This window comes from Myotis lucifugus, unplaced genomic scaffold (assembly GCF_000147115.1).
Source record: "Myotis lucifugus unplaced genomic scaffold, Myoluc2.0 scaffold_101, whole genome shotgun sequence".
NCBI classification, from domain to species: domain Eukaryota; kingdom Metazoa; phylum Chordata; class Mammalia; order Chiroptera; family Vespertilionidae; genus Myotis; species Myotis lucifugus.
In genome coordinates, this window is record NW_005871149.1 from 2642733 (window position 1) to 2660718 (window position 17986).

The 17986-nt window shown below is 48.5% G+C and overlaps 1 protein-coding gene across 1 annotated transcript; it reads right to left on the minus strand.

Moving 5' to 3' along the window:
- Nucleotides 1–280: 280 nt before the first annotated feature.
- Nucleotides 281–1231, minus strand: LOC102419719 (olfactory receptor 6F1). Its single transcript, XM_006092629.1, has one exon. The coding sequence runs from the start codon at nucleotides 1229–1231 to the stop codon at nucleotides 281–283; it is 951 nt and encodes a 316-aa protein (XP_006092691.1).
- Nucleotides 1232–17986: the final 16755 nt, after the last annotated feature.

A 17986-nucleotide genomic window follows, 5' to 3' on the forward strand; every position in this document is an offset into this window, starting at 1 on the left:
GAGTACCCAGCCTTACCAGCTCATTCTGGGTGTGAGCTGTAACATAAGGCTCCAGCTCTACCGAGGATGATGGAGCAGAATCTGTCCTACGTAGACCATTTCTGGGACATCAGTTCACCTGAAGCTGCCAGGACTCGGCAGTGTCCTCACCATAGTCAGAGGCATCTGGTCACCTGGCTTTGGTAGCTCCTGGTTTACGTAGTTGCCTTTTAGGAAGACTCTAAGCGCCTCAATCCAGTTCACCAACCCTTGGGCAAATATGGCCCCTTTCCCTTTTGCTTCACCTGAAGAAACCTGGCTTCTTCCTCAAGCAGGTTTTCACGGCTTCATGGATGTCTCTGTTTCTCAGGCTGTAGACGATGGGGTTGAACATGGGCGTCATGATGGTGTAGAGCAGAGAGGACCCTTTGCGCAAGAGCTGAGATGAATTGGCTGAGGGTACAAGGTACGTGGCTATCAGCGTCCCATAAAACACTGCGACCATGGTGAGGTGGGAGGAGCAGGTGGAGAAGGCCTTTTGCCGGCCTGTGCCAGATGGGATTCTCAGGATGGTGGCAAGAATGCAGGAGTAAGAAGCTGTGATGAGAAGAAATGGGGCCAGCGTCACTACTGAAGAGGTGGCGTAAGCAATGGTCTCGGTCAGCGAGGTGTCCGTGCAGGAGAGGCGCACCAGAGGAGTGAAGTCGCAGAAGAAGTGATCAATTTCCTTGGGTCCACAGAAGGTTAGTCTAGACAGCAGGACCATAGTGATGGCTGTCAGGAGGAAGCAGCAGAGCCAAGAACCGGCAGCCAGCCGCACGCAGAGGGGGCCAGTCATGAGGATGGGGTAGTGGAGAGGTTGACAGATGGCCAGGTAGCGGTCATAGGACATCACAGCAAGCAGCAGACACTCAGTGGCAGCCAGGGACCCGAAGAAGTAGAACTGTGCCAGGCATCCGGCCACAGAGATGGTCTTCTGTTCAGCTATGATGATCAGCAACATCTTGGGGACAATGTCGGAGGTATACCAGATCTCCAGAAAGGACAAGTTCACCAGGAAGAAGTACATGGGGGTGTGGAGGTGATGGCTGAACAAAACCAGCAGGACAATGAGGATGTTTCCAGAAACAATTAAGATGTAGAAAACGAGGAACATCAGGAAGAGGAAAATATTTAGCTCTCGGGTGGAAGAAAATCCTCTGAGCACGAATTCCACTGGCGCTGTCTGGTTCTCCGGGGGCAGGACCACCATGCCTTGGCTTCCCCGGGAGCAGAGCATCCGGGATAAAACACACAGGATGCAGACGCTGCTGGCTCACACACAGAGCCTGGGCTCATAGTCCATGGTGGTCATGCCCCACTCAGGTGTTTGGAACTTTTTACTTGGGTGGAGAAGTAGCATCTTTGTTCTCAAGGCCTGAAAGGGGAAACAAAAGAATTTGGACTAAGAACTTGTGACCACTCCAAATTCCCCACCTTCTTCTCCCACCTGTTTTTGTTTTGTTTTGTGTTGTTTTGTCTTCATCAGGAACAAGGTTAGCTGGAGATGGAAGAAACAGGAAGAGGAATACAAAGGAGGGAAAGCAGGAAGAAAAAAAGAAAGAAGGAGAATCCCTGCTCTATGCCCTTCCTGCATGTGCTACGGTAGCCTGGGGAGTTGTGGAAGGAACGGAAGAAAATCTGAAAGGAAGGTGGGCATGCTCCAGAGGGTTTGTAACTCCCAGACAGGAGACCCCCCGCCCCCACACCCCACTTCAAGCATGTTTATCTTTAGGGAAATGGTCCCTAGCGTATCTAGTATGTATTCCTCTCCTTTCAGCGTCTTGGTGAGTTGAGAGGTAAGTTTATTACTTCTGTTTTGTTTTCCATGATCCTATCCAGAGAAAATCCTATGAGTGTGAGATTTGAGATTCGCTGACTCTTAGGTCACAGCCCAAGCTGGTGTCACACAAGGACAGGAGTGCTTTTTCTCACAATTAAAAAAAAAAGTAAAAGCCGGCCATTGCCAAGATCTAGAGCTCCAGTAAATGGCAAAAGGAGCTTCAGAACCAGGTGGCCTAAGGTATCGTGTGCAACCGACCAGATGAGTAGAAGAGCTTCCGGTTCTTTCCAGTGAGATAAGGAAGCCCAAGGCGCCCCCTCATTCCATCTGGTTCAAGCCAAGCACCCACCACTAAGCTGGGGGCAGATGGAGAAACTGCCCCCAAAGCACTGCTGTTCACAGTCGGAGGCCAAAACCGCTTAGCTGTTCTCAAGCCGGGTGCACTGGGTCGGCCCCCTCAACCAGGAAGGTCCCGCCCGCTGCAGGCAAGTGGGCGGAGCTGGGAAAACCCACCGCGGGCGGAGAGCTCTGTGTGGGTGTGATAATGAGGCAGTTTTTACAACAACCGTAAACAAAGCAGGGGCTCTGCTTTATGAGTCAGACTTTGAACAAGTTGTTTAACTTCGGAGACAGTTTCTCATCTGTGAAATGGGTGGGTGAAGAACTTAGCCTGTGCCTAACGTGGAAAAAGCACAGACACAAAGCCTGGGAAGTCACTGCCCTGCAGGGCTGCCACCATTCCTTAAGTTCGCCCAGGACAATTGCCCTTGCTCTGAAGGGGGCATTAGCAACAATTTCTTCTGCCGCGCCCTGCAGTGTTTGTGTGTGTAAGAGCACGAGGAATTCAGCGCCTCCTGTTTTCTCTCATCAGACAATGGCAATACATTGATCCTCTTTTAAAATTGACCCAAACAGAGGCACCGGGTGGGGAGCAAGGGGGAGGGGGGGGATAAGGACACATATGTAATACCTTAATCAATAAAGAAAAAAAAATTAACCCAAACAATTTGATTCAGGGATATATCCAAAGAAACCCAAAACATTAATTTGAAAAAATATATGCACCACTATGTTCATTGCAGTGTTGTTTACAATAGCCAAGGTTTGGAAGCAGCCCACATGCCCATCAGTAGATGAGTGGATAAAAAAGCTGTGGTACATCTACATCACGAATACGACTGGGCTGTAAGAAAGAGGGAAATCTTACCTTTTTTGACATCATGGATGGACCTGGACAATATTATGCTAAGTGAAATGAGCCAGTCAGAGAAAGACAAGTACCACATGATTTCACTTATCTGCAGAATCTAATGAACAAAATAAACTAACAATCAAAATAGAAACAGACTCATAGATACAGAGAACAGACTGACAGCTGTCAGAGGGGAGGGGGTGCGGGGCTGGGTGAAAAAAGGTGAAGGGCTTAAGCAAAACCAAAACAAAACACCCAACTCATAGACACAGACAGACCACAGTAGGGTGATTACCAGAGGGAAAGGGGGTGGGGGAGGTGGAGGAAGGTAAAGGGGGAATAAATGGTGGTAGAAGGAGGCTTGACTTGGGGTGGTGAACACACATTACAGATGATGGCTTATAGAATTGTGCACCTGAAACCAATATAATTTTATTAACCAATGTCACCCCAATACATTCAATAAAAAAATAAAATGAAATAGATCCAGTGCCCTAGATACCATCTGGGGAGCCCCAGTTTCAGCTTTGCAAGTGGCTCACAGAACTAACCTGGACGCCGTGCCGACGGACAGTCCTGGTGCCCAGTGGAGGCCCAGACTCTGAGCTCACCACATGGAGCCTGGGGAAGGCACAGAGAGAGGCCTCTTCACCCCCTACAGCACCCCCACCCCCACCGCAAAGCACCCCAGAGAGAGGGCTCCTGGCTGTGTCTGCTTCTATGCTGCTGCTGCTGGGGGTGGGGGTGGGGGGTCCGCCCCCTCGGCCCTTCCTGGGTTCTGATGGCTGCACTGATACACTGGCACAAAGCCAGACAGACTAACAGGACAAAAGGCAGTGTCATGCACGCACACAGGAGATCATAAATGATGATGCCGTCCGAAATGACGGAGCAGCCAGCTTTTTCTATTTTTCAGACAAACAAGAAATTTGTGAAGAAATCACAAGACAAAGACACTTAAGTTTGGGTGCTGGTTACTGAGACTCTGCACCGAGTTTGGGCTTGCGCAGTGAGTTCGTGAAGGAGTGACAGGCTTGTTCTTGCAAGCTTGTAGGCTCTGGCGTCCTTAACGGCAGCAATAGGGTGTCTCAGCACCCCCCCCCCCGCCAGCTAGGAGGGCATCCTTTCCTGGGAGACCCATGTCCTGCATTCAAGGGGACCCTGGAGGGTCAAGGTGCCTCCTTGTGCCGGCTGCTCGTCAAGTAATTTTAATTCAAAATAATCAATATGCCATTGTGGGCTATTGGGGGCTGCCTGCCGCCCTGCACCCCAACACTGCTGATGATGCTATTACTCGATCCCAGGCTACTCTACGTGCTGGAAATGTACAGCTCGTCTACGCATCACAGCAGCCCTGTGTGGTGGGTGCACCTGTGGTCCTTGCTTTCGGATGGCTCATGAACTTACCATGGTCATCAGCCGGGAAGCGGCAGAGGCGAGGTTCAGACTCACCCCGGATGGGTCGCTCCTAACCGCTGACACTACCATCGGCTGGTTTGCGTGATCTCACAGAGGCGGGCCGAGGGGAGGACGGTGTGACCTTCAGGGTGCCCGAGGCCTGCTGTACTGTTGAGCGCGACCCCACCAGGACTCACAGAGTCTGACAGCCGCTCCCTCTCCTCTGGACTGCTTTTCCCGCTGCTTCTTCTTTTTTTATATAATATATTTTTTATTGATTTCAGAGAGGAAAGGAGAGGGAAAGAGAGAGAGAAACATCAATGATGAGAGAGAATCATTGATCGGCTGCCTCCTGCTCGCCCCCTACTGGGGATGGAGCCGGCAATCTGGGCATCTGCCCTGATCAGGAATTGAATGGGGACCTCCTGGTTCATAGGTGGATGCTCAACCACTGAGCACACCGCCTGAGCTTCCGCCGCCGCCACTTCCATGTCCTTCCTTTATTATCTTAAAAGAAAACCAGGCCGGCCTATGGCCTTAAAAACCCAGGAATCCTTTCTGAGAACATTCCCAGGAGCTGCCACTTCCTCTCCCAGGCCTTGCAGTCCTGCCCAGGGCTGTGCAGAAACACCTGGGAGAAGAGGCAGCAGGTGAAAGGAAGGAGAGGCCGCTGGACAGGCCGAGGACCCTGGGAAGAGCGGGAGAGCGCAGGCGCTACAAGTGAACTGGCCGGGGGAACCTTGGGGGCAGAGGAGGCTTTGGCGCCCGCAGCAGAGACTCACCCCCTGCCTCAGCATGCAGCCACCGCCTCTTCCCCAGCTCCTCCGCAGAGGGAGGAATTGAACGCTATATTATTGAAAGAGGAGAGGTGTGGGCTTTGCTCCTGTGTTAACTTGGCTCATCTCTGTCTCAGCTGCTGGAGCCCAGACCAGGCAGCAGGTCCGCGACTCGGCACAGGCACAGGGTAAGTGCTGGTAACTGGTAGGGCTCCCTCCCCTCCTCCCTCGTCCCCTTCCCTTCCACCCCCTCCTGCCCTCCGATCCCGGGTAGGTGGCTCTTAGAGGGCACGCTCCCCTTCGAGGATGTCCAGCAAGAACAACTTGTGAGACAATGAAAGGAGCCGACGCACTGGGTTGGGGATTTCTAACATCCCTTTCGACTTGGTTTTTTCCTTCTAATTGGGAAGCATCCGGTTCCCCAGGACACAAACACGCAGTAAGAATGTAGGAAAGAGCAGGTTTATCACAAAGCAAAGTAAAAACGCTTTTACTTTATCATCTTAAAAAAAAACCAGGTCAGCTTTTTACCTGTGAATAATCACAGGTTTTGTTGCTTCCACTAACAAAACAGAAAGCCAGGGAGGGCACGAAGGGGCACAGCTGCTATCCGAAGGGGTCATTCTCGCAGCTGAACTCAGTGCTCAGTGAATTCACCCGTCAATCCAGCCAACACTCGGCTAATGGGTGAGGACCCTTGACCTTTGCCAGCTGCTGTCAGTCAAGCAGACAGACACGTAGCTTGGTTTTGTCGCTACACTCATAGCTGATTGAGGACGCTAGGAACCTGCAGCCCTGCCTCCTCTAGCCAGGACAGACTTAACATGGGAAAAGCTGAAGTGTACCCCGCAGAACAAGTGAGCGTTACCTGCCGGTGCCTCCCGGGGGTTCCCTCCTACCGTGGGGCACCAGGCCACAGACACCAGGGCGTGTCTCTCTCTCCTGGATTCAGAGAACTGGGCCAGACCTCTGGAATCCTGCTTTTATCCGGAAAGACACCTCCCTGTGTCCTTGACAGAAACTAAGCGAAGGCTGTCTCAGCCCAGGAACCCAGGAGGGCAGGTGCGTTCTGGCCCCAATTTTCAACCGCCTTCCTCGGTGCCGACTCCAGTCCCTCTGTGGGCAAAGCCATACTCTGTGGGCATTGCCCCCAGGACTCTGGCGGGGAATTGCTGTTTGTCTTGCAAATGATATGAAGCCAAGCTACCTCCCCCTGAGAGGAAACCTTTCTCCCTTGCTTCCCCCTGAGTTGAGCTTCCACTGTAATAACGTCTCTGTATGTATGATGGCCGTGGCAAAGAACTTCCATGCTTGAACACGTGTGAGGTTACATTATGTTTTAGGGTGGATTGAATAATGTTTTGAAGGAAGTCTTCAATTTGTTTCTATCCTCAGGAAGCAAAATTACTGCACATTTCCTTACTGTGGAGGTGTGGTTAGAAGCTAGAACGTTGTTAAAGCCATTCATTAGGTTTCTAAAGAACTCGGGGACCCCTGGATTGTTGTCATTGATTAAGAATACTAACTGAGCCCGGCCGGCGTGGCTCAGTGGTTGAGCATGGACCTATGAACCAGGAGGTCACGGTTCGATTCTCGGTCAGGGCACATGCCCAGGTTGCAGGCTCAATCCCCAGTGTGGGGCGTGCAGGAGGCAGCCGATCAATGATTCTCTCTCATCACTGATGTTTTTATCTCTCTCTCTTTCTCTCTCTCTCTCTCTCTCTCTCTCTCTCTCTCTCCCTTCCTCTCTGAAATAATAAAAAATAAATATACTAGTGGCCCAGTGCCCGGATTCGTGCACATTCAAAGGAAATTAATTTGAAGAAAGATTCATGTGGTAATTGTTACTGCAAAAAATTATATGTCAAAATAGTATATATAATATCTATAATAATAAAAGCAGAATGTGCTAATTAGGCCAGACGGCTGAACAGTGGAATGACTGTCTGGACGACTTCCGGACGAAGCCGGGGCTGCGAGGGCCGAGCCCCTTGCACGAATTTCATGCATCGGGCCTCTAGTAGTATAAAATTAAAATAGTCAATGCTTATTTTTAAATTGCCAGTGTCTGTCATATGTACTGGCTCGTCGACCGGTTGGACAGTTGGATGGATGGTCGATCACTTAGCCTTTTATATATATAGATTTTTAAAAAAGTAACTGAGGTTGGTTCTGCTCTTGGCAGTAAGTGTGTGAGGGGCAACATTATGGAATGAAAGTTACCATTCACTGACAGGCAGTAAGGAACTGGAGAGAGATTTGTTCAAAGTAACACATTAATACAGCTGTCCAATAAGTGTAGCAAGCGAGACAATGACACAATGCCAGTGAGTTGAAACTGCCCCGTTTGTTCTTTAGATCGGGGCTATTTTTCTCTGTGATCTGGTACCCAGGAGAGAGACCGTGGTGTTTGGCACTACCGAATTCACAAATATTCGAGTACCCGAGGCCTCTGGGCAGGATGTCCTGATTGAAATCTATGGAGTAGCCACTGTGCCAGGCAGGTGCTGTGCCTATGTTACCTGTAACCCTCCCGCCTCCTCTGCACACGGCCCATCTGACAAATGAGGAAACCCAGGCTTTGAGAGGTGAAGCGACTTGTTCAAAATGACCCAGACATGGTTGGGAATGTGACTTTGTGGATACAGTAGTCCCCCCTTATCCATGGGGGACACCTCCCAAGACCCCCAGTGGATGCCTGGACCCTCCTATATCTATATACCTATGATAAAGTTTAACTTATAAATTAGGCACAGTAAGAGATTAACAATAACTAATGATGAGATAGAACGACTAGAACAATATGCTGTAATACACGTATGGGCACGTGTTCTCTCTCTCTCTCCCTCTGCCTGTCCATGAGCCTGCACACACAGACACTTTATCTTTCACACTGTATTTTACTGTACCTTGTATATGTTTAGACACACAAATAGTTACCATTGTGTCACAATTGTCTATAGCCGTGGTCAGCAAACTGCGGCTTGTGAGCCACATGCGGCTCTTTGGCCCCTTGAGTGTGGTTCTTCCTAAGCCTTAGGAGTACCCTAATTAAGTTAATAACAATGTACCTACCTATATAGTTTGTTTAAAAAAATTGGCTCTCAAAAGAAATTTCAATCGTTGTACTGTTGATATTTGGCTCTGTTGACTGATGAGTTTGCCGACCACTGGTCTATAGGCTACAGTAACATGCTGTACAAGCTTGCAGCCTGGGAGCAATAGGCCACATAGCCTAGGTGCGCCCTCTAGGTTTGTGTAAGTGAAATCTATGATGTTCGCACAATGATGAAATCAACCTAACAACACCTTTCTCAGAATGTACTCCTGTCGTTAAGCGATATATGACTATAACCAAAGAACTGACTGTTCACTTTCTAAACCTCTTGTCATCATTTCCCTTTCCCAGAAGTTGTAGAAGCCTTTGCCAAAGGGAGCCTATAAAAGGCTCTCCCCCTGCCTGGCCAGGGTCACTCAGTGGTTGAGTGTTAACCTATGAACCAAGAGGTCATGGTTCAATTTCTGCCCAGGTTGAGGGCTTGATCCCCAGTGTGGGGCATGCAGGAGGCAGCTTCAATGATTCTCACATCATCAGCAATGTTTCTATCTCTCCCTCTCCCTTCCTCTCTGAAATCAATAAAATATATTTTAAAATGCTCTTCCCTGTTTGGTAGCCAGAGACAGAGGCAGAACAGAACTAAATGGAACCCCACAGGTCCTCACACTCTTGCCACCTCTAGATCCCCCTCGTTGAGTGCTGAGCCCTGGTGGAACCAGGAGACCGCGTGCTCCTGGCGGCCTTAGCGAGTTTGATCTCCGTGGATGAAGTCCACCAAGGCCCTTCGCCCTCAGGGTCACCACTAGAGAGCAGACACTTCACCAGAGGAGCAAATCAGATTTCGTTTTATTTTTTATTATTTATTTATTTATTTATTTTAAATATTTTATTGACTTTTCTTCACAGAGAGGAAGGGAGAGGGACAGAGAGCCAGAAACATTGATGAGAGAGAGACATCGATCAGCTGCCTCCTGCACACCCCCTACTGGGGATGTGCTTGCAACCAAGGTACATGCCCTTGACCAGAATCGAACCCAGGACCCTTCAGTCCGCAGGCCGATGCTCTATCCACTGAGCCCAGCTGGTCAGGGCAGATTTCGTTTTATTTTCCTTTTTCAAAGGTTATGCATTTTGAGATTATTGTTCATTCACATGCATTTGTAAGAAATAACATAGAAAGATCCCAGGTACCCTTCCCCCAGTTTCCTCCAAGGAACACGTCTTAAAAATCTATAGCAAAATATTACAACTATGATATTGCCATTGGTAGTCAAGATAAAGAATATTTACGTCACCACAAGGATTCTTAATGTTGCCTTTTTATAGCTGTACCCACATCCCTTTTACCTCCACCCTCTCCTTAACTCCTGACAACCACTAACCTGTTCTGCAATTCTCTAGTTCTATCTTCATTCTTATAATTTATATAAGTGGCACCATACAATACCTGATGTCTTTGGATTTTTTTCACTAGTTCTCTGGAGACTCACCCAGAGAAGAATCTAAACCATTTTTTTATACATAACATTTTAAGTAAGAATAATATCCAATTACATAAGCATGATTTGGTCACGTATGGAACAGAACATGGCAAAATATTGTGCATCTGCTTAAAAAGATGTATCCAAAGATCTTATAGAAACAAAAAAATGCATGCCGCTATGAAAAGGAGAAATATACAGAATTGAGTTGCATATTCAGAATGATCTCAAATATGTAAAAATATGTGGAGAAAGAAAACCAGAGGGAAATTAAACTAGATATTTATAGTTGCTCGGAGGCAATGGATTCAGGAGTGAATTCTTTCTTTTTTATTCTTACCATCAGAAGATAAAGTTTATCTTAAAAGTTTTTCTAAAAGTAGAATTCAATACTGTATTCATAGCATGAACTAGGACAGACACAAAGATCAAAGATTCTGCTCTTCTGGATCAAAGAGACTTAAAGGCAGAGGGCATTGGGTACCATGGACAGCGCACCACAAGTACAGCTGGGCTGCGCGGAACCAGGCTTTCATCCTGAGTGTTTTACGTAGTTGGCTCTATCTGACTAAAACAACTTTATTATTAGCGCGCTCTTGCCTATTTTTTTTTTTTGCTAGCTTTTGCCCTTGTCGCTATGAAATAAATTTTATATTTTCAAGCTTTTGTTTGAAACAGGCGCCGATTTTGTAGATCAAAACCAAAGGATTTTGGTAAACATCAGCCAGGGTCTTGAAAAGTAAGGTAATTGTTGCAGGAATTGACCCCACTTGTCTTAGTTCAAACACAGCATTCTGCTTTATTGTTCTAATCAGAGACCGTTCTAGATATTATTGGCTGGCCTGTGTAACCCCTGGGTATATATGGTCTTAGAGTGTTTTTCGGACTTCAATAGCAGCCTTGATAAAGAGCTATTTCTTTCTTCCTCCCCCCTTTCCTTCCTCTCCTTTTCTTTTTATAATTACTTTCCTCTCTCTGAGGTCACTATGAAAGAAATACTGATGAAGCAGACAAAGTTGAACTTTTTATGGATTTTTACTAAAACTGCCCTAATGGTGATACTATTTTATAATCATACTAAAAGCAGCCAAGGTAAAAAAGAATGGAGTTTTATACTTACTAGAGTTTTAAAGATTACATATTTTTTAGAAGTCAGAGGGCCGTTTAAATAGTTTCTCCTTATAAAATAAGTTAGTTAATCATAATTAACAAGTGAGAAATCTTAATTCTTCCAGGAAATATATAAAAACAACAACTATAATATCCCACCCCACTCCCCCAGCCATGTTGCAATGAGGAAAGGAACTTCATGCTAAGTTTTGTGGATCAAAAAGATACAGACAAGCCTGGGTCCTTGCACTGTCTCTGATCCATGGTATTGTCTCTGGGTTGCTTACTTCTAGACTTCTCAGTTTTTTTTTGGAAAAATAAACCTAGAATTTTTAAAGGCACTCTAGAGGGTTTCTCTAGCTCAAAGCTAAATACATTCTTCTTATGAGTGTAGGGTAGTCACTATTGTAGGACTGGGTTCATTAAGTACTTAGTATTTATGTATTACGTGCTTTCTATTTGCTAGGCCTGTTTGACACCCTGCAAATACAAAGAAGGCTGCGTTCTGAGGTTTCGGAAGTGTGCCTGCCTGGCCTCTTTAGCTTTTGGAAGCTGTGGTGGAATAGACATTCCTACGTCTTATCAGTCTTCGTAGGGTTGCAGAGTACTGTGAGCTTGGCGAGGCGGGGGGGGGGGGGGCGGGAATTAAAGAGAGGATACTCTTAAGAATCCTTGGATTCTTTGGTGTCATGAAAGAAATTGATGTAACAGTGTTAGGAGTATGAATTCCAGAATCAGAATAGGAGGTTCAAATTCTGGCTCTACCACATAAGAATTGTAAGACTGAGTCAGGACATTGACCTTCTAAACCTCCGTTTCTCCATCTGTAAAATGGGAATAACCGCAGTACCCGCCTCACTGAGCTAGTGTGTGGATCAATGTCCTAATGTGTGTAAAGCACTCGAGAGTGTCCCTGGCCTGAGTAAGTGCTCAAAATCTGAGGTTTTATTATCACGATTATTATTTAAACAGAAACATAAAAATATGGTGACTGCCTACATGCATTAGGGGAAGAGATGAATCATGGGTTGTGCTGGAAGATGGGAGAACAGATGGGGTGGATCAGGAAAGACTTCGTGGAACAGCTGTACTTGGGCAGCCCCACTCTGATGTTGGGCCAATTTGAAGTCAGTTTCTCCCGAATGACTGTCAACATCAGGGATCAAAACAAACCTGTTTAGCCACATTCCGTTCTAGCCATCAGCCAACTTATTGGCTGTGTGAGTGACGCATGCCCTGGAGAACTGGAGTCCAACCCTGAGAGTCACCATGCAGCGACCTCATTACCATCTGGCAGGAGCATCAGGGGAACCACAGGGCTTGCTCCCACATGTCTAAGGTTCATGCTTCCTCAGGATGTCCACCTGAAGTGTGAGTCACACCCATCTCATCAGAGAAGGAAGGTCCTTAACTGGAACCGTTCCATCATCCACATCCCCCCAGGGATCCATATTCTTATAAGATGAAGAGCCTGCCCGTAGAGGATGACATTTAGTAACTCCAGTCATGTGTAGGGGAGGAGCGGATTCCTAAATCTTAATTATAACACCATGGGGCCACTTTCTCATTAAAACCACTTGAGGCTAAACAAATCTACATTCCCTTGGTGTTTAACACGCTTAACTTTTAATGAAGTCCCTCAGGCTTTAGGTCAATTTAAACAAAGAGAAAAGTATAAAACTTTTAAACAGTGATTCATGGAACTCATTATAATTAATTACCTAGTCCTTCTCCCCCTCCCCCCAGCCCTTTACTAGCATTTTCTAAGATCATCAATTATTAAGAGCGGTCAACTCTGCTCCCTTCTCTGACCCAGCTGTATCCAGAGATGTCTGGGAAAAGATTCCCCCCTGTCTGTGCTCCTTTCACCAAGCTTCCCTCTCTCATTCATCAGCCTGGGTTAGGAAGTTCTGGACGATGACCTGAGTTATACTCTTACAGGGAAGAGGTAGGTAGTTGCAGGATTTCTCCAGCAGGTCAGCCATGTCAGGTCTCTGAGATGCCTTCTCAGCAATCCTTTGGGTCTTTCTCCAATGGCCACAAGACGGCTGCAGTACCTTCAAGCATTAAAACACCCCGTGAACAAGTATACACGGGCGTAGAAATGGGGAGGCCAGGCTTTCTCCACATCCTTCATCACCAAGGAAAATCTTCCCAGAATTCCTTCAGGAGACTACGCCTTATGCCTCCGCCAGCATTGGGTCTATCTCATGTTCAAAGCTTGGGCACTTGACTCCTCAATGTGATTTTAAATTTTATGAAACTTCAATGTCAAACTACCTGAATAGTGCCCACTAATTTTTGCTTTCACCTCCCTTCAATAGAGACACCGTCTCTTTTCAGTATCCTCAACTCTCTTGTCTCTTAGCCTTCCTGTGACATCTGCCCAAAGAATTAATCCAGCCATCTGGTCCTCCTATGGAAGGGAACTCTGAGGTTTAAGAGCACTCAGTTCAACAGTTGGCAAGCACATAAAGGTTACCTGCTCTTATTATGTCTTTCTTTCCAGAAAGTATACTTTGAATTCCTGAGCCCCATCAGCGGTCCTCTAGGGAAGACTGCTGGTCCAGAGTGGGCATCCCGAGGACTCTGTCATTCCTCTTATCTTCCTTCTCTTCCTTCTGATCCAGAAAGACAGCAAGTCTGGTGATTAGGGGACTGGGCACTGGAGACACATCATCTGAGTAAAAACCCTCACTGCGTGGCCAACCGTAGGAGAGTTACTTAACCTTCAGCACCTCAATTCCTTGTCTATGAAATGAGAATGGTCATGATCACCACAACAGAGATGGTGTGAATGGTACATGGGGTAACCCATGTGAAGACCTTAGCAGATCGCCCTGCATATTGTAATTGCTTATTAAATGTTGGTTCTTATTGTTATTCGTTCTATACTTGCCAACATTTATTATCCACCGACCAAGTGCAAAACACCGTTAGGCACAGGTCAGTAATAAAACAGTCCCTATTCTCAAGGTGCGTAGGAGTCCCCCAGTTAAAATTCGTCAGCCCTTGCTTCCTCTTGTGGAAGCCACTGTCGCGATGACCTTATCTGAAGTCAGGCTCTGGGAGGGTCCATCTCAGGGGACACTTCCCTTGCAAAGTCTGTCTCAGGAACCCTACCGTTGTCTCAGGCAGTTCCAGTCTCTAACTCTCATCACCTCTCTCTCGGCCCCCACTGACCTACTATTTTGAGTCAAGAGAAGACGTTAGAAGCAGGATAGTAGAGTAGTTAAGACATGTTCTAGGTTCCAACCCCCGCTCTGATGCTTCTACCAGACAAGCTTTTTAACCTCTCTCCTCACCTGTCAAATGGAGACAGAGCAGCCCCTGCCTTAGAAGGCTGCTGTGAGCATTGCATGAGTAAACATTTAACACTAGTCTAGACCAGTGGTCGGCAAACTCATTAGTCAACAGAGCCAAATATCAACAGTACTTCTTCAAAATTGACTCGCCCAGGCCGAAAACCGACTTCTGCGCATGGGCCACAAAGTTTCAATCGCACTGTACATGCATCCGCACGTGGTATTTTGTGGAAGAGCCACACTCAAGGGGCCAAAGAACCGCATGTGGCTCGCGAGCCGCAGTTTGCCGACCACGGGTCTAGACTATTGCCCGGCACAGTGTAAGCGCTATAGAGGAATCTGCTATTATGATTCCTATGAACTTTGAAGATGGTCAACATAGCACAGAATCCACCGGACCAGCCTAGAGCGTCCCTCCTGCAAGTGTGGCTAATGAGCGTGTTCTCTGACAGCGTCTTGACAAGTCCTGCTCATAGAAGCAGAAGAGAAACCTAGAGGACCGAGGAGATGGGAAAGGTAGAAAACGGCCATATGAACTCCATCAGCTGGGAGCATTCACGCCTGCTCTGCAGCACGGCAGGAGCGAGGGGAGGCCATTTCTCTAGAGAAAGCCTGCCATGGTTTACACAGAGCTGTGTGCCCAGGTGCCCAGGTGCCCAGTCCAGCATGGCTCCTTTTGTCCGCCTGCCTGCAGGAAGCCGAGGGGAGCAGGACCTTTCTCTGGGGGTTTTCAAGAGAACCCAGATGTGGTTTGGGGCTGAAGTTGCAGATGCTCTTGGAATCGGGCACCCAAGGAGACGCAATCATTCTACCGATCCACCACCAGAGGGCAGAGCGTCACCACGCTGAATCTTAAGTCTCAATAGCTGAGCCCTTTCCAAGCAGCTGGGGAGGCTGCGGCTCTTCCCAATTCAGTTCCGCTGGGGCGTGGCCCAGGATCTCGGAGATCAATTTTTTGAGTCCAGACATTCTGCTGCTCAGACCCCTCACCCCAGGTCGTGCCCATGCAGGAGCCCAGACCCTTCTGTCCCGGCCACTCCTCGCCTGATAAAGAGGAAAGGGGTCAGGGAGGGGAGTGCGGGGAGTGGCGGTGGCGCAGAGGGACAACGCTATCAGCCCGGCCTCCTCCCAGGCCAGGGGATGCTGCTCCCTGGTCCTCCTGATATGGAGCGTGTTCGTTTGATGCAAAGGAAGGGAAAGCAAGACGAGGGGCCAGTTCGACCCTCGGTTGGTGCCACATCTTCACATCTTAGACCCGGAAGCCTTGGCTCTAGTCGAGGGCTCCCACCTGGGCAGATTTCGCTGTGGCACATTTGGGCAGTCCTTTATCCGCTGGCAGAAAGTGGCATGGTTCCTAAAATAGCATCACTAGGTCCCGATCTCCTCTCTTACTCTACCTTTAAGTCATGCTGATCATGAAAACATAGGGCAGAGCGGGGTTTGGGGTGGAGGTGACAGTAGCTTTTGAACTCCAGTGGCCCCACAGGGAACTGGGAGGTGGGGTTACCTGTGGCCCAGAGTGAGTCCATCCACGTGACATCTCTTTCTGGCTTCCCCACGCAGAGGCCATGGAAGACAGCGTCTGCCCTGCCACCCCCCCGCCCCCCCCTGCGGGCAGAGGGCAGAGCGTCTTGGGCCAGGGAACAGGGAGCCAGGTTCCAGTTTCGCCCTGGCCTTGCTGCTCTCTTCTGGGGAAATTACTAAGCCGGTCTCGGCTTTTGTTTCTTACATTTGACAATGGCATTTGCTCTGAAGGGCAGTACTGCTGGGGAGGGGTTTTTTGTTGTTTTTGTTTGTTTGTTTTAAAAATATATTTTATTGATTTTTTACAGAGAGGAAGGGAGAGAGATAGAGAGTTAGAAACATTGATGAGAGAGAAACATCGATCAGCTGCCTCCTGCACATCTCCTACTGGGGATGTGCCCGCAACCCAGGTACATGCCCTTGACCGGAATCAAACCTGGGACCTTTCAGTCCGCAGGCCGACGCTCTATCTACTGAGCCAAACCGGTTTCGGCTGTTTGTTTTTAATCTGGGATCTGGCTATTCCGTTTCTAAGTGATTCCTGCTCAAGCCTTAGGAAGGTGTCTGAATGAGGAAGGAGAAAGCAAGTTTTGTAGAATAGAGGTTGTCTGTCAAGGTCACGGAAGGAGTGTGAAATGTCAGATGAGCCGATTTCACTGTTTACACACGTACGCACCGGCTCACGCTTCCCGTCCCCGGAGTTTAATTAGTTTCTCCTGGCGCAGGAGACGTGGCGCGTCTGGAATACTGTTGGCTGCTCACAAACACCTCACATTTAGCGTATTAGTAACCTGCTGTGCAGCTCCTCTTGTTGTGATCATCACCTCCCGCAATGACTCATGGGAAAATCTCAGGCAGGGGATCTGATCTTGAGAGCAGGGTCTTGGCCACACTCACGCCCACCTCCCCGCCAGCACACTCTTGGGTCACCCCTCCCCCCCACCCCCCTCCCGCCCCAGTACGATCTTGGGCAAATCACTTCCCCAGTCGGTGTTGTTAGTCTTTTTTTTTAAAAAATAAAAATACATTTTATTGGTTTTTTACAGAGAGGAAGGGAGAGGGATAGAGAGTTAGAAACATCAATGAGAGAGAAACATCGATCAGCTGCCTCTTGCACACCCTCTACTGGGGATGTGCCTGCAACCAAGAACCAAGGTACATGCCCTTGACCGGAATCGAACCTGGGACCCTTCAGTCCGCAGGCCGACGCTCTATCCACTGAGCTAAACCGATTAGGGCATGTTGTTAGTCTTTTTAAACTGGAAGCTGGAAGAAAGTGCTGTTCCGCCCCCTTGCTGCCCCCTGGGCGCTCCCTTCTCCTTTGTCCTCCCCCAAGGCCCCACACCAGAATTCTGCACCCCCCACCGTTCTCCATAACTTGTCTTCACAGCTGTAGGCATTCTCCTGCCCTCATTCCTGCTTTGAGTTCCCTTTTCTAACATTTTCCTGCGAACTCCTGCCCATCCTTCAGGACTTCTTGTCCAGGAAAATTCCCCGCTCCCCCTGCCACACCTTCCTGGGTGTGATGTCCCCTTCTACACGCCCATCGCACCGACACGCCCTCCCGCCAGACCGCCCCTGTCGAACCAATGTGTCTCCCCTTCTGGACCGTCCACTCATCTCTGCACACCTGACGCCAAGCCGGTGCCCTGGTCCCCTCCTGCGTCCCCTGCGGGCTCAGGTTGGCGTGGACTGGGTGTCCCGCTCAGGAGAGTATTTAAGGACAGGATGAGTAATAAATACGCTGAGTGGAGAGAGGGTTGTGAGCCTCCAGCCTGGGCATCCTCACCGTGGAACCAGATGACGCTGGGACTCTGTGAGGTCAGAGGCAGCCTTTCTTGGATGCACCCAAATGCCAGTGCCCTTCAGCTTCAGAGATAAGCAAGTTTTGAACTGGAGTTCATCGCTGTTACGCAGCTGGGAGGTGGCAGGGCCAGGATAGGAATTCTGGTCTCTGGATGGCATTTCCACGCCCCAAAACCTGGGCACATTATGCACATGGGATCGATGTCAGGAGGCCTCTTTCCTTCCCTACGGACCACGTGTCAGCCCGCCCCTGGCCCTGACACCCAGCACGCCCCTATCAGGGTCCAACGCCATCACAGAGGGAGGGAAGGGCAATGGTTACAAACACAGGCTTGGGACCAGATGGACCGGAGCTGTGACTGTTCCTACCAGACGATTATTTAACTCATCTGTAGTTTCCATATCTGTCAAAATCGCGTCATGTGCCAACGACTGTTTTAATTGCCTGTGTTAACACCTAAAACCATTCAAACAACCCCATGAGATTGGGTCTGTTGCCTATGGTTACGGAGGCCCAGAGATTTAGAAGTTTGCC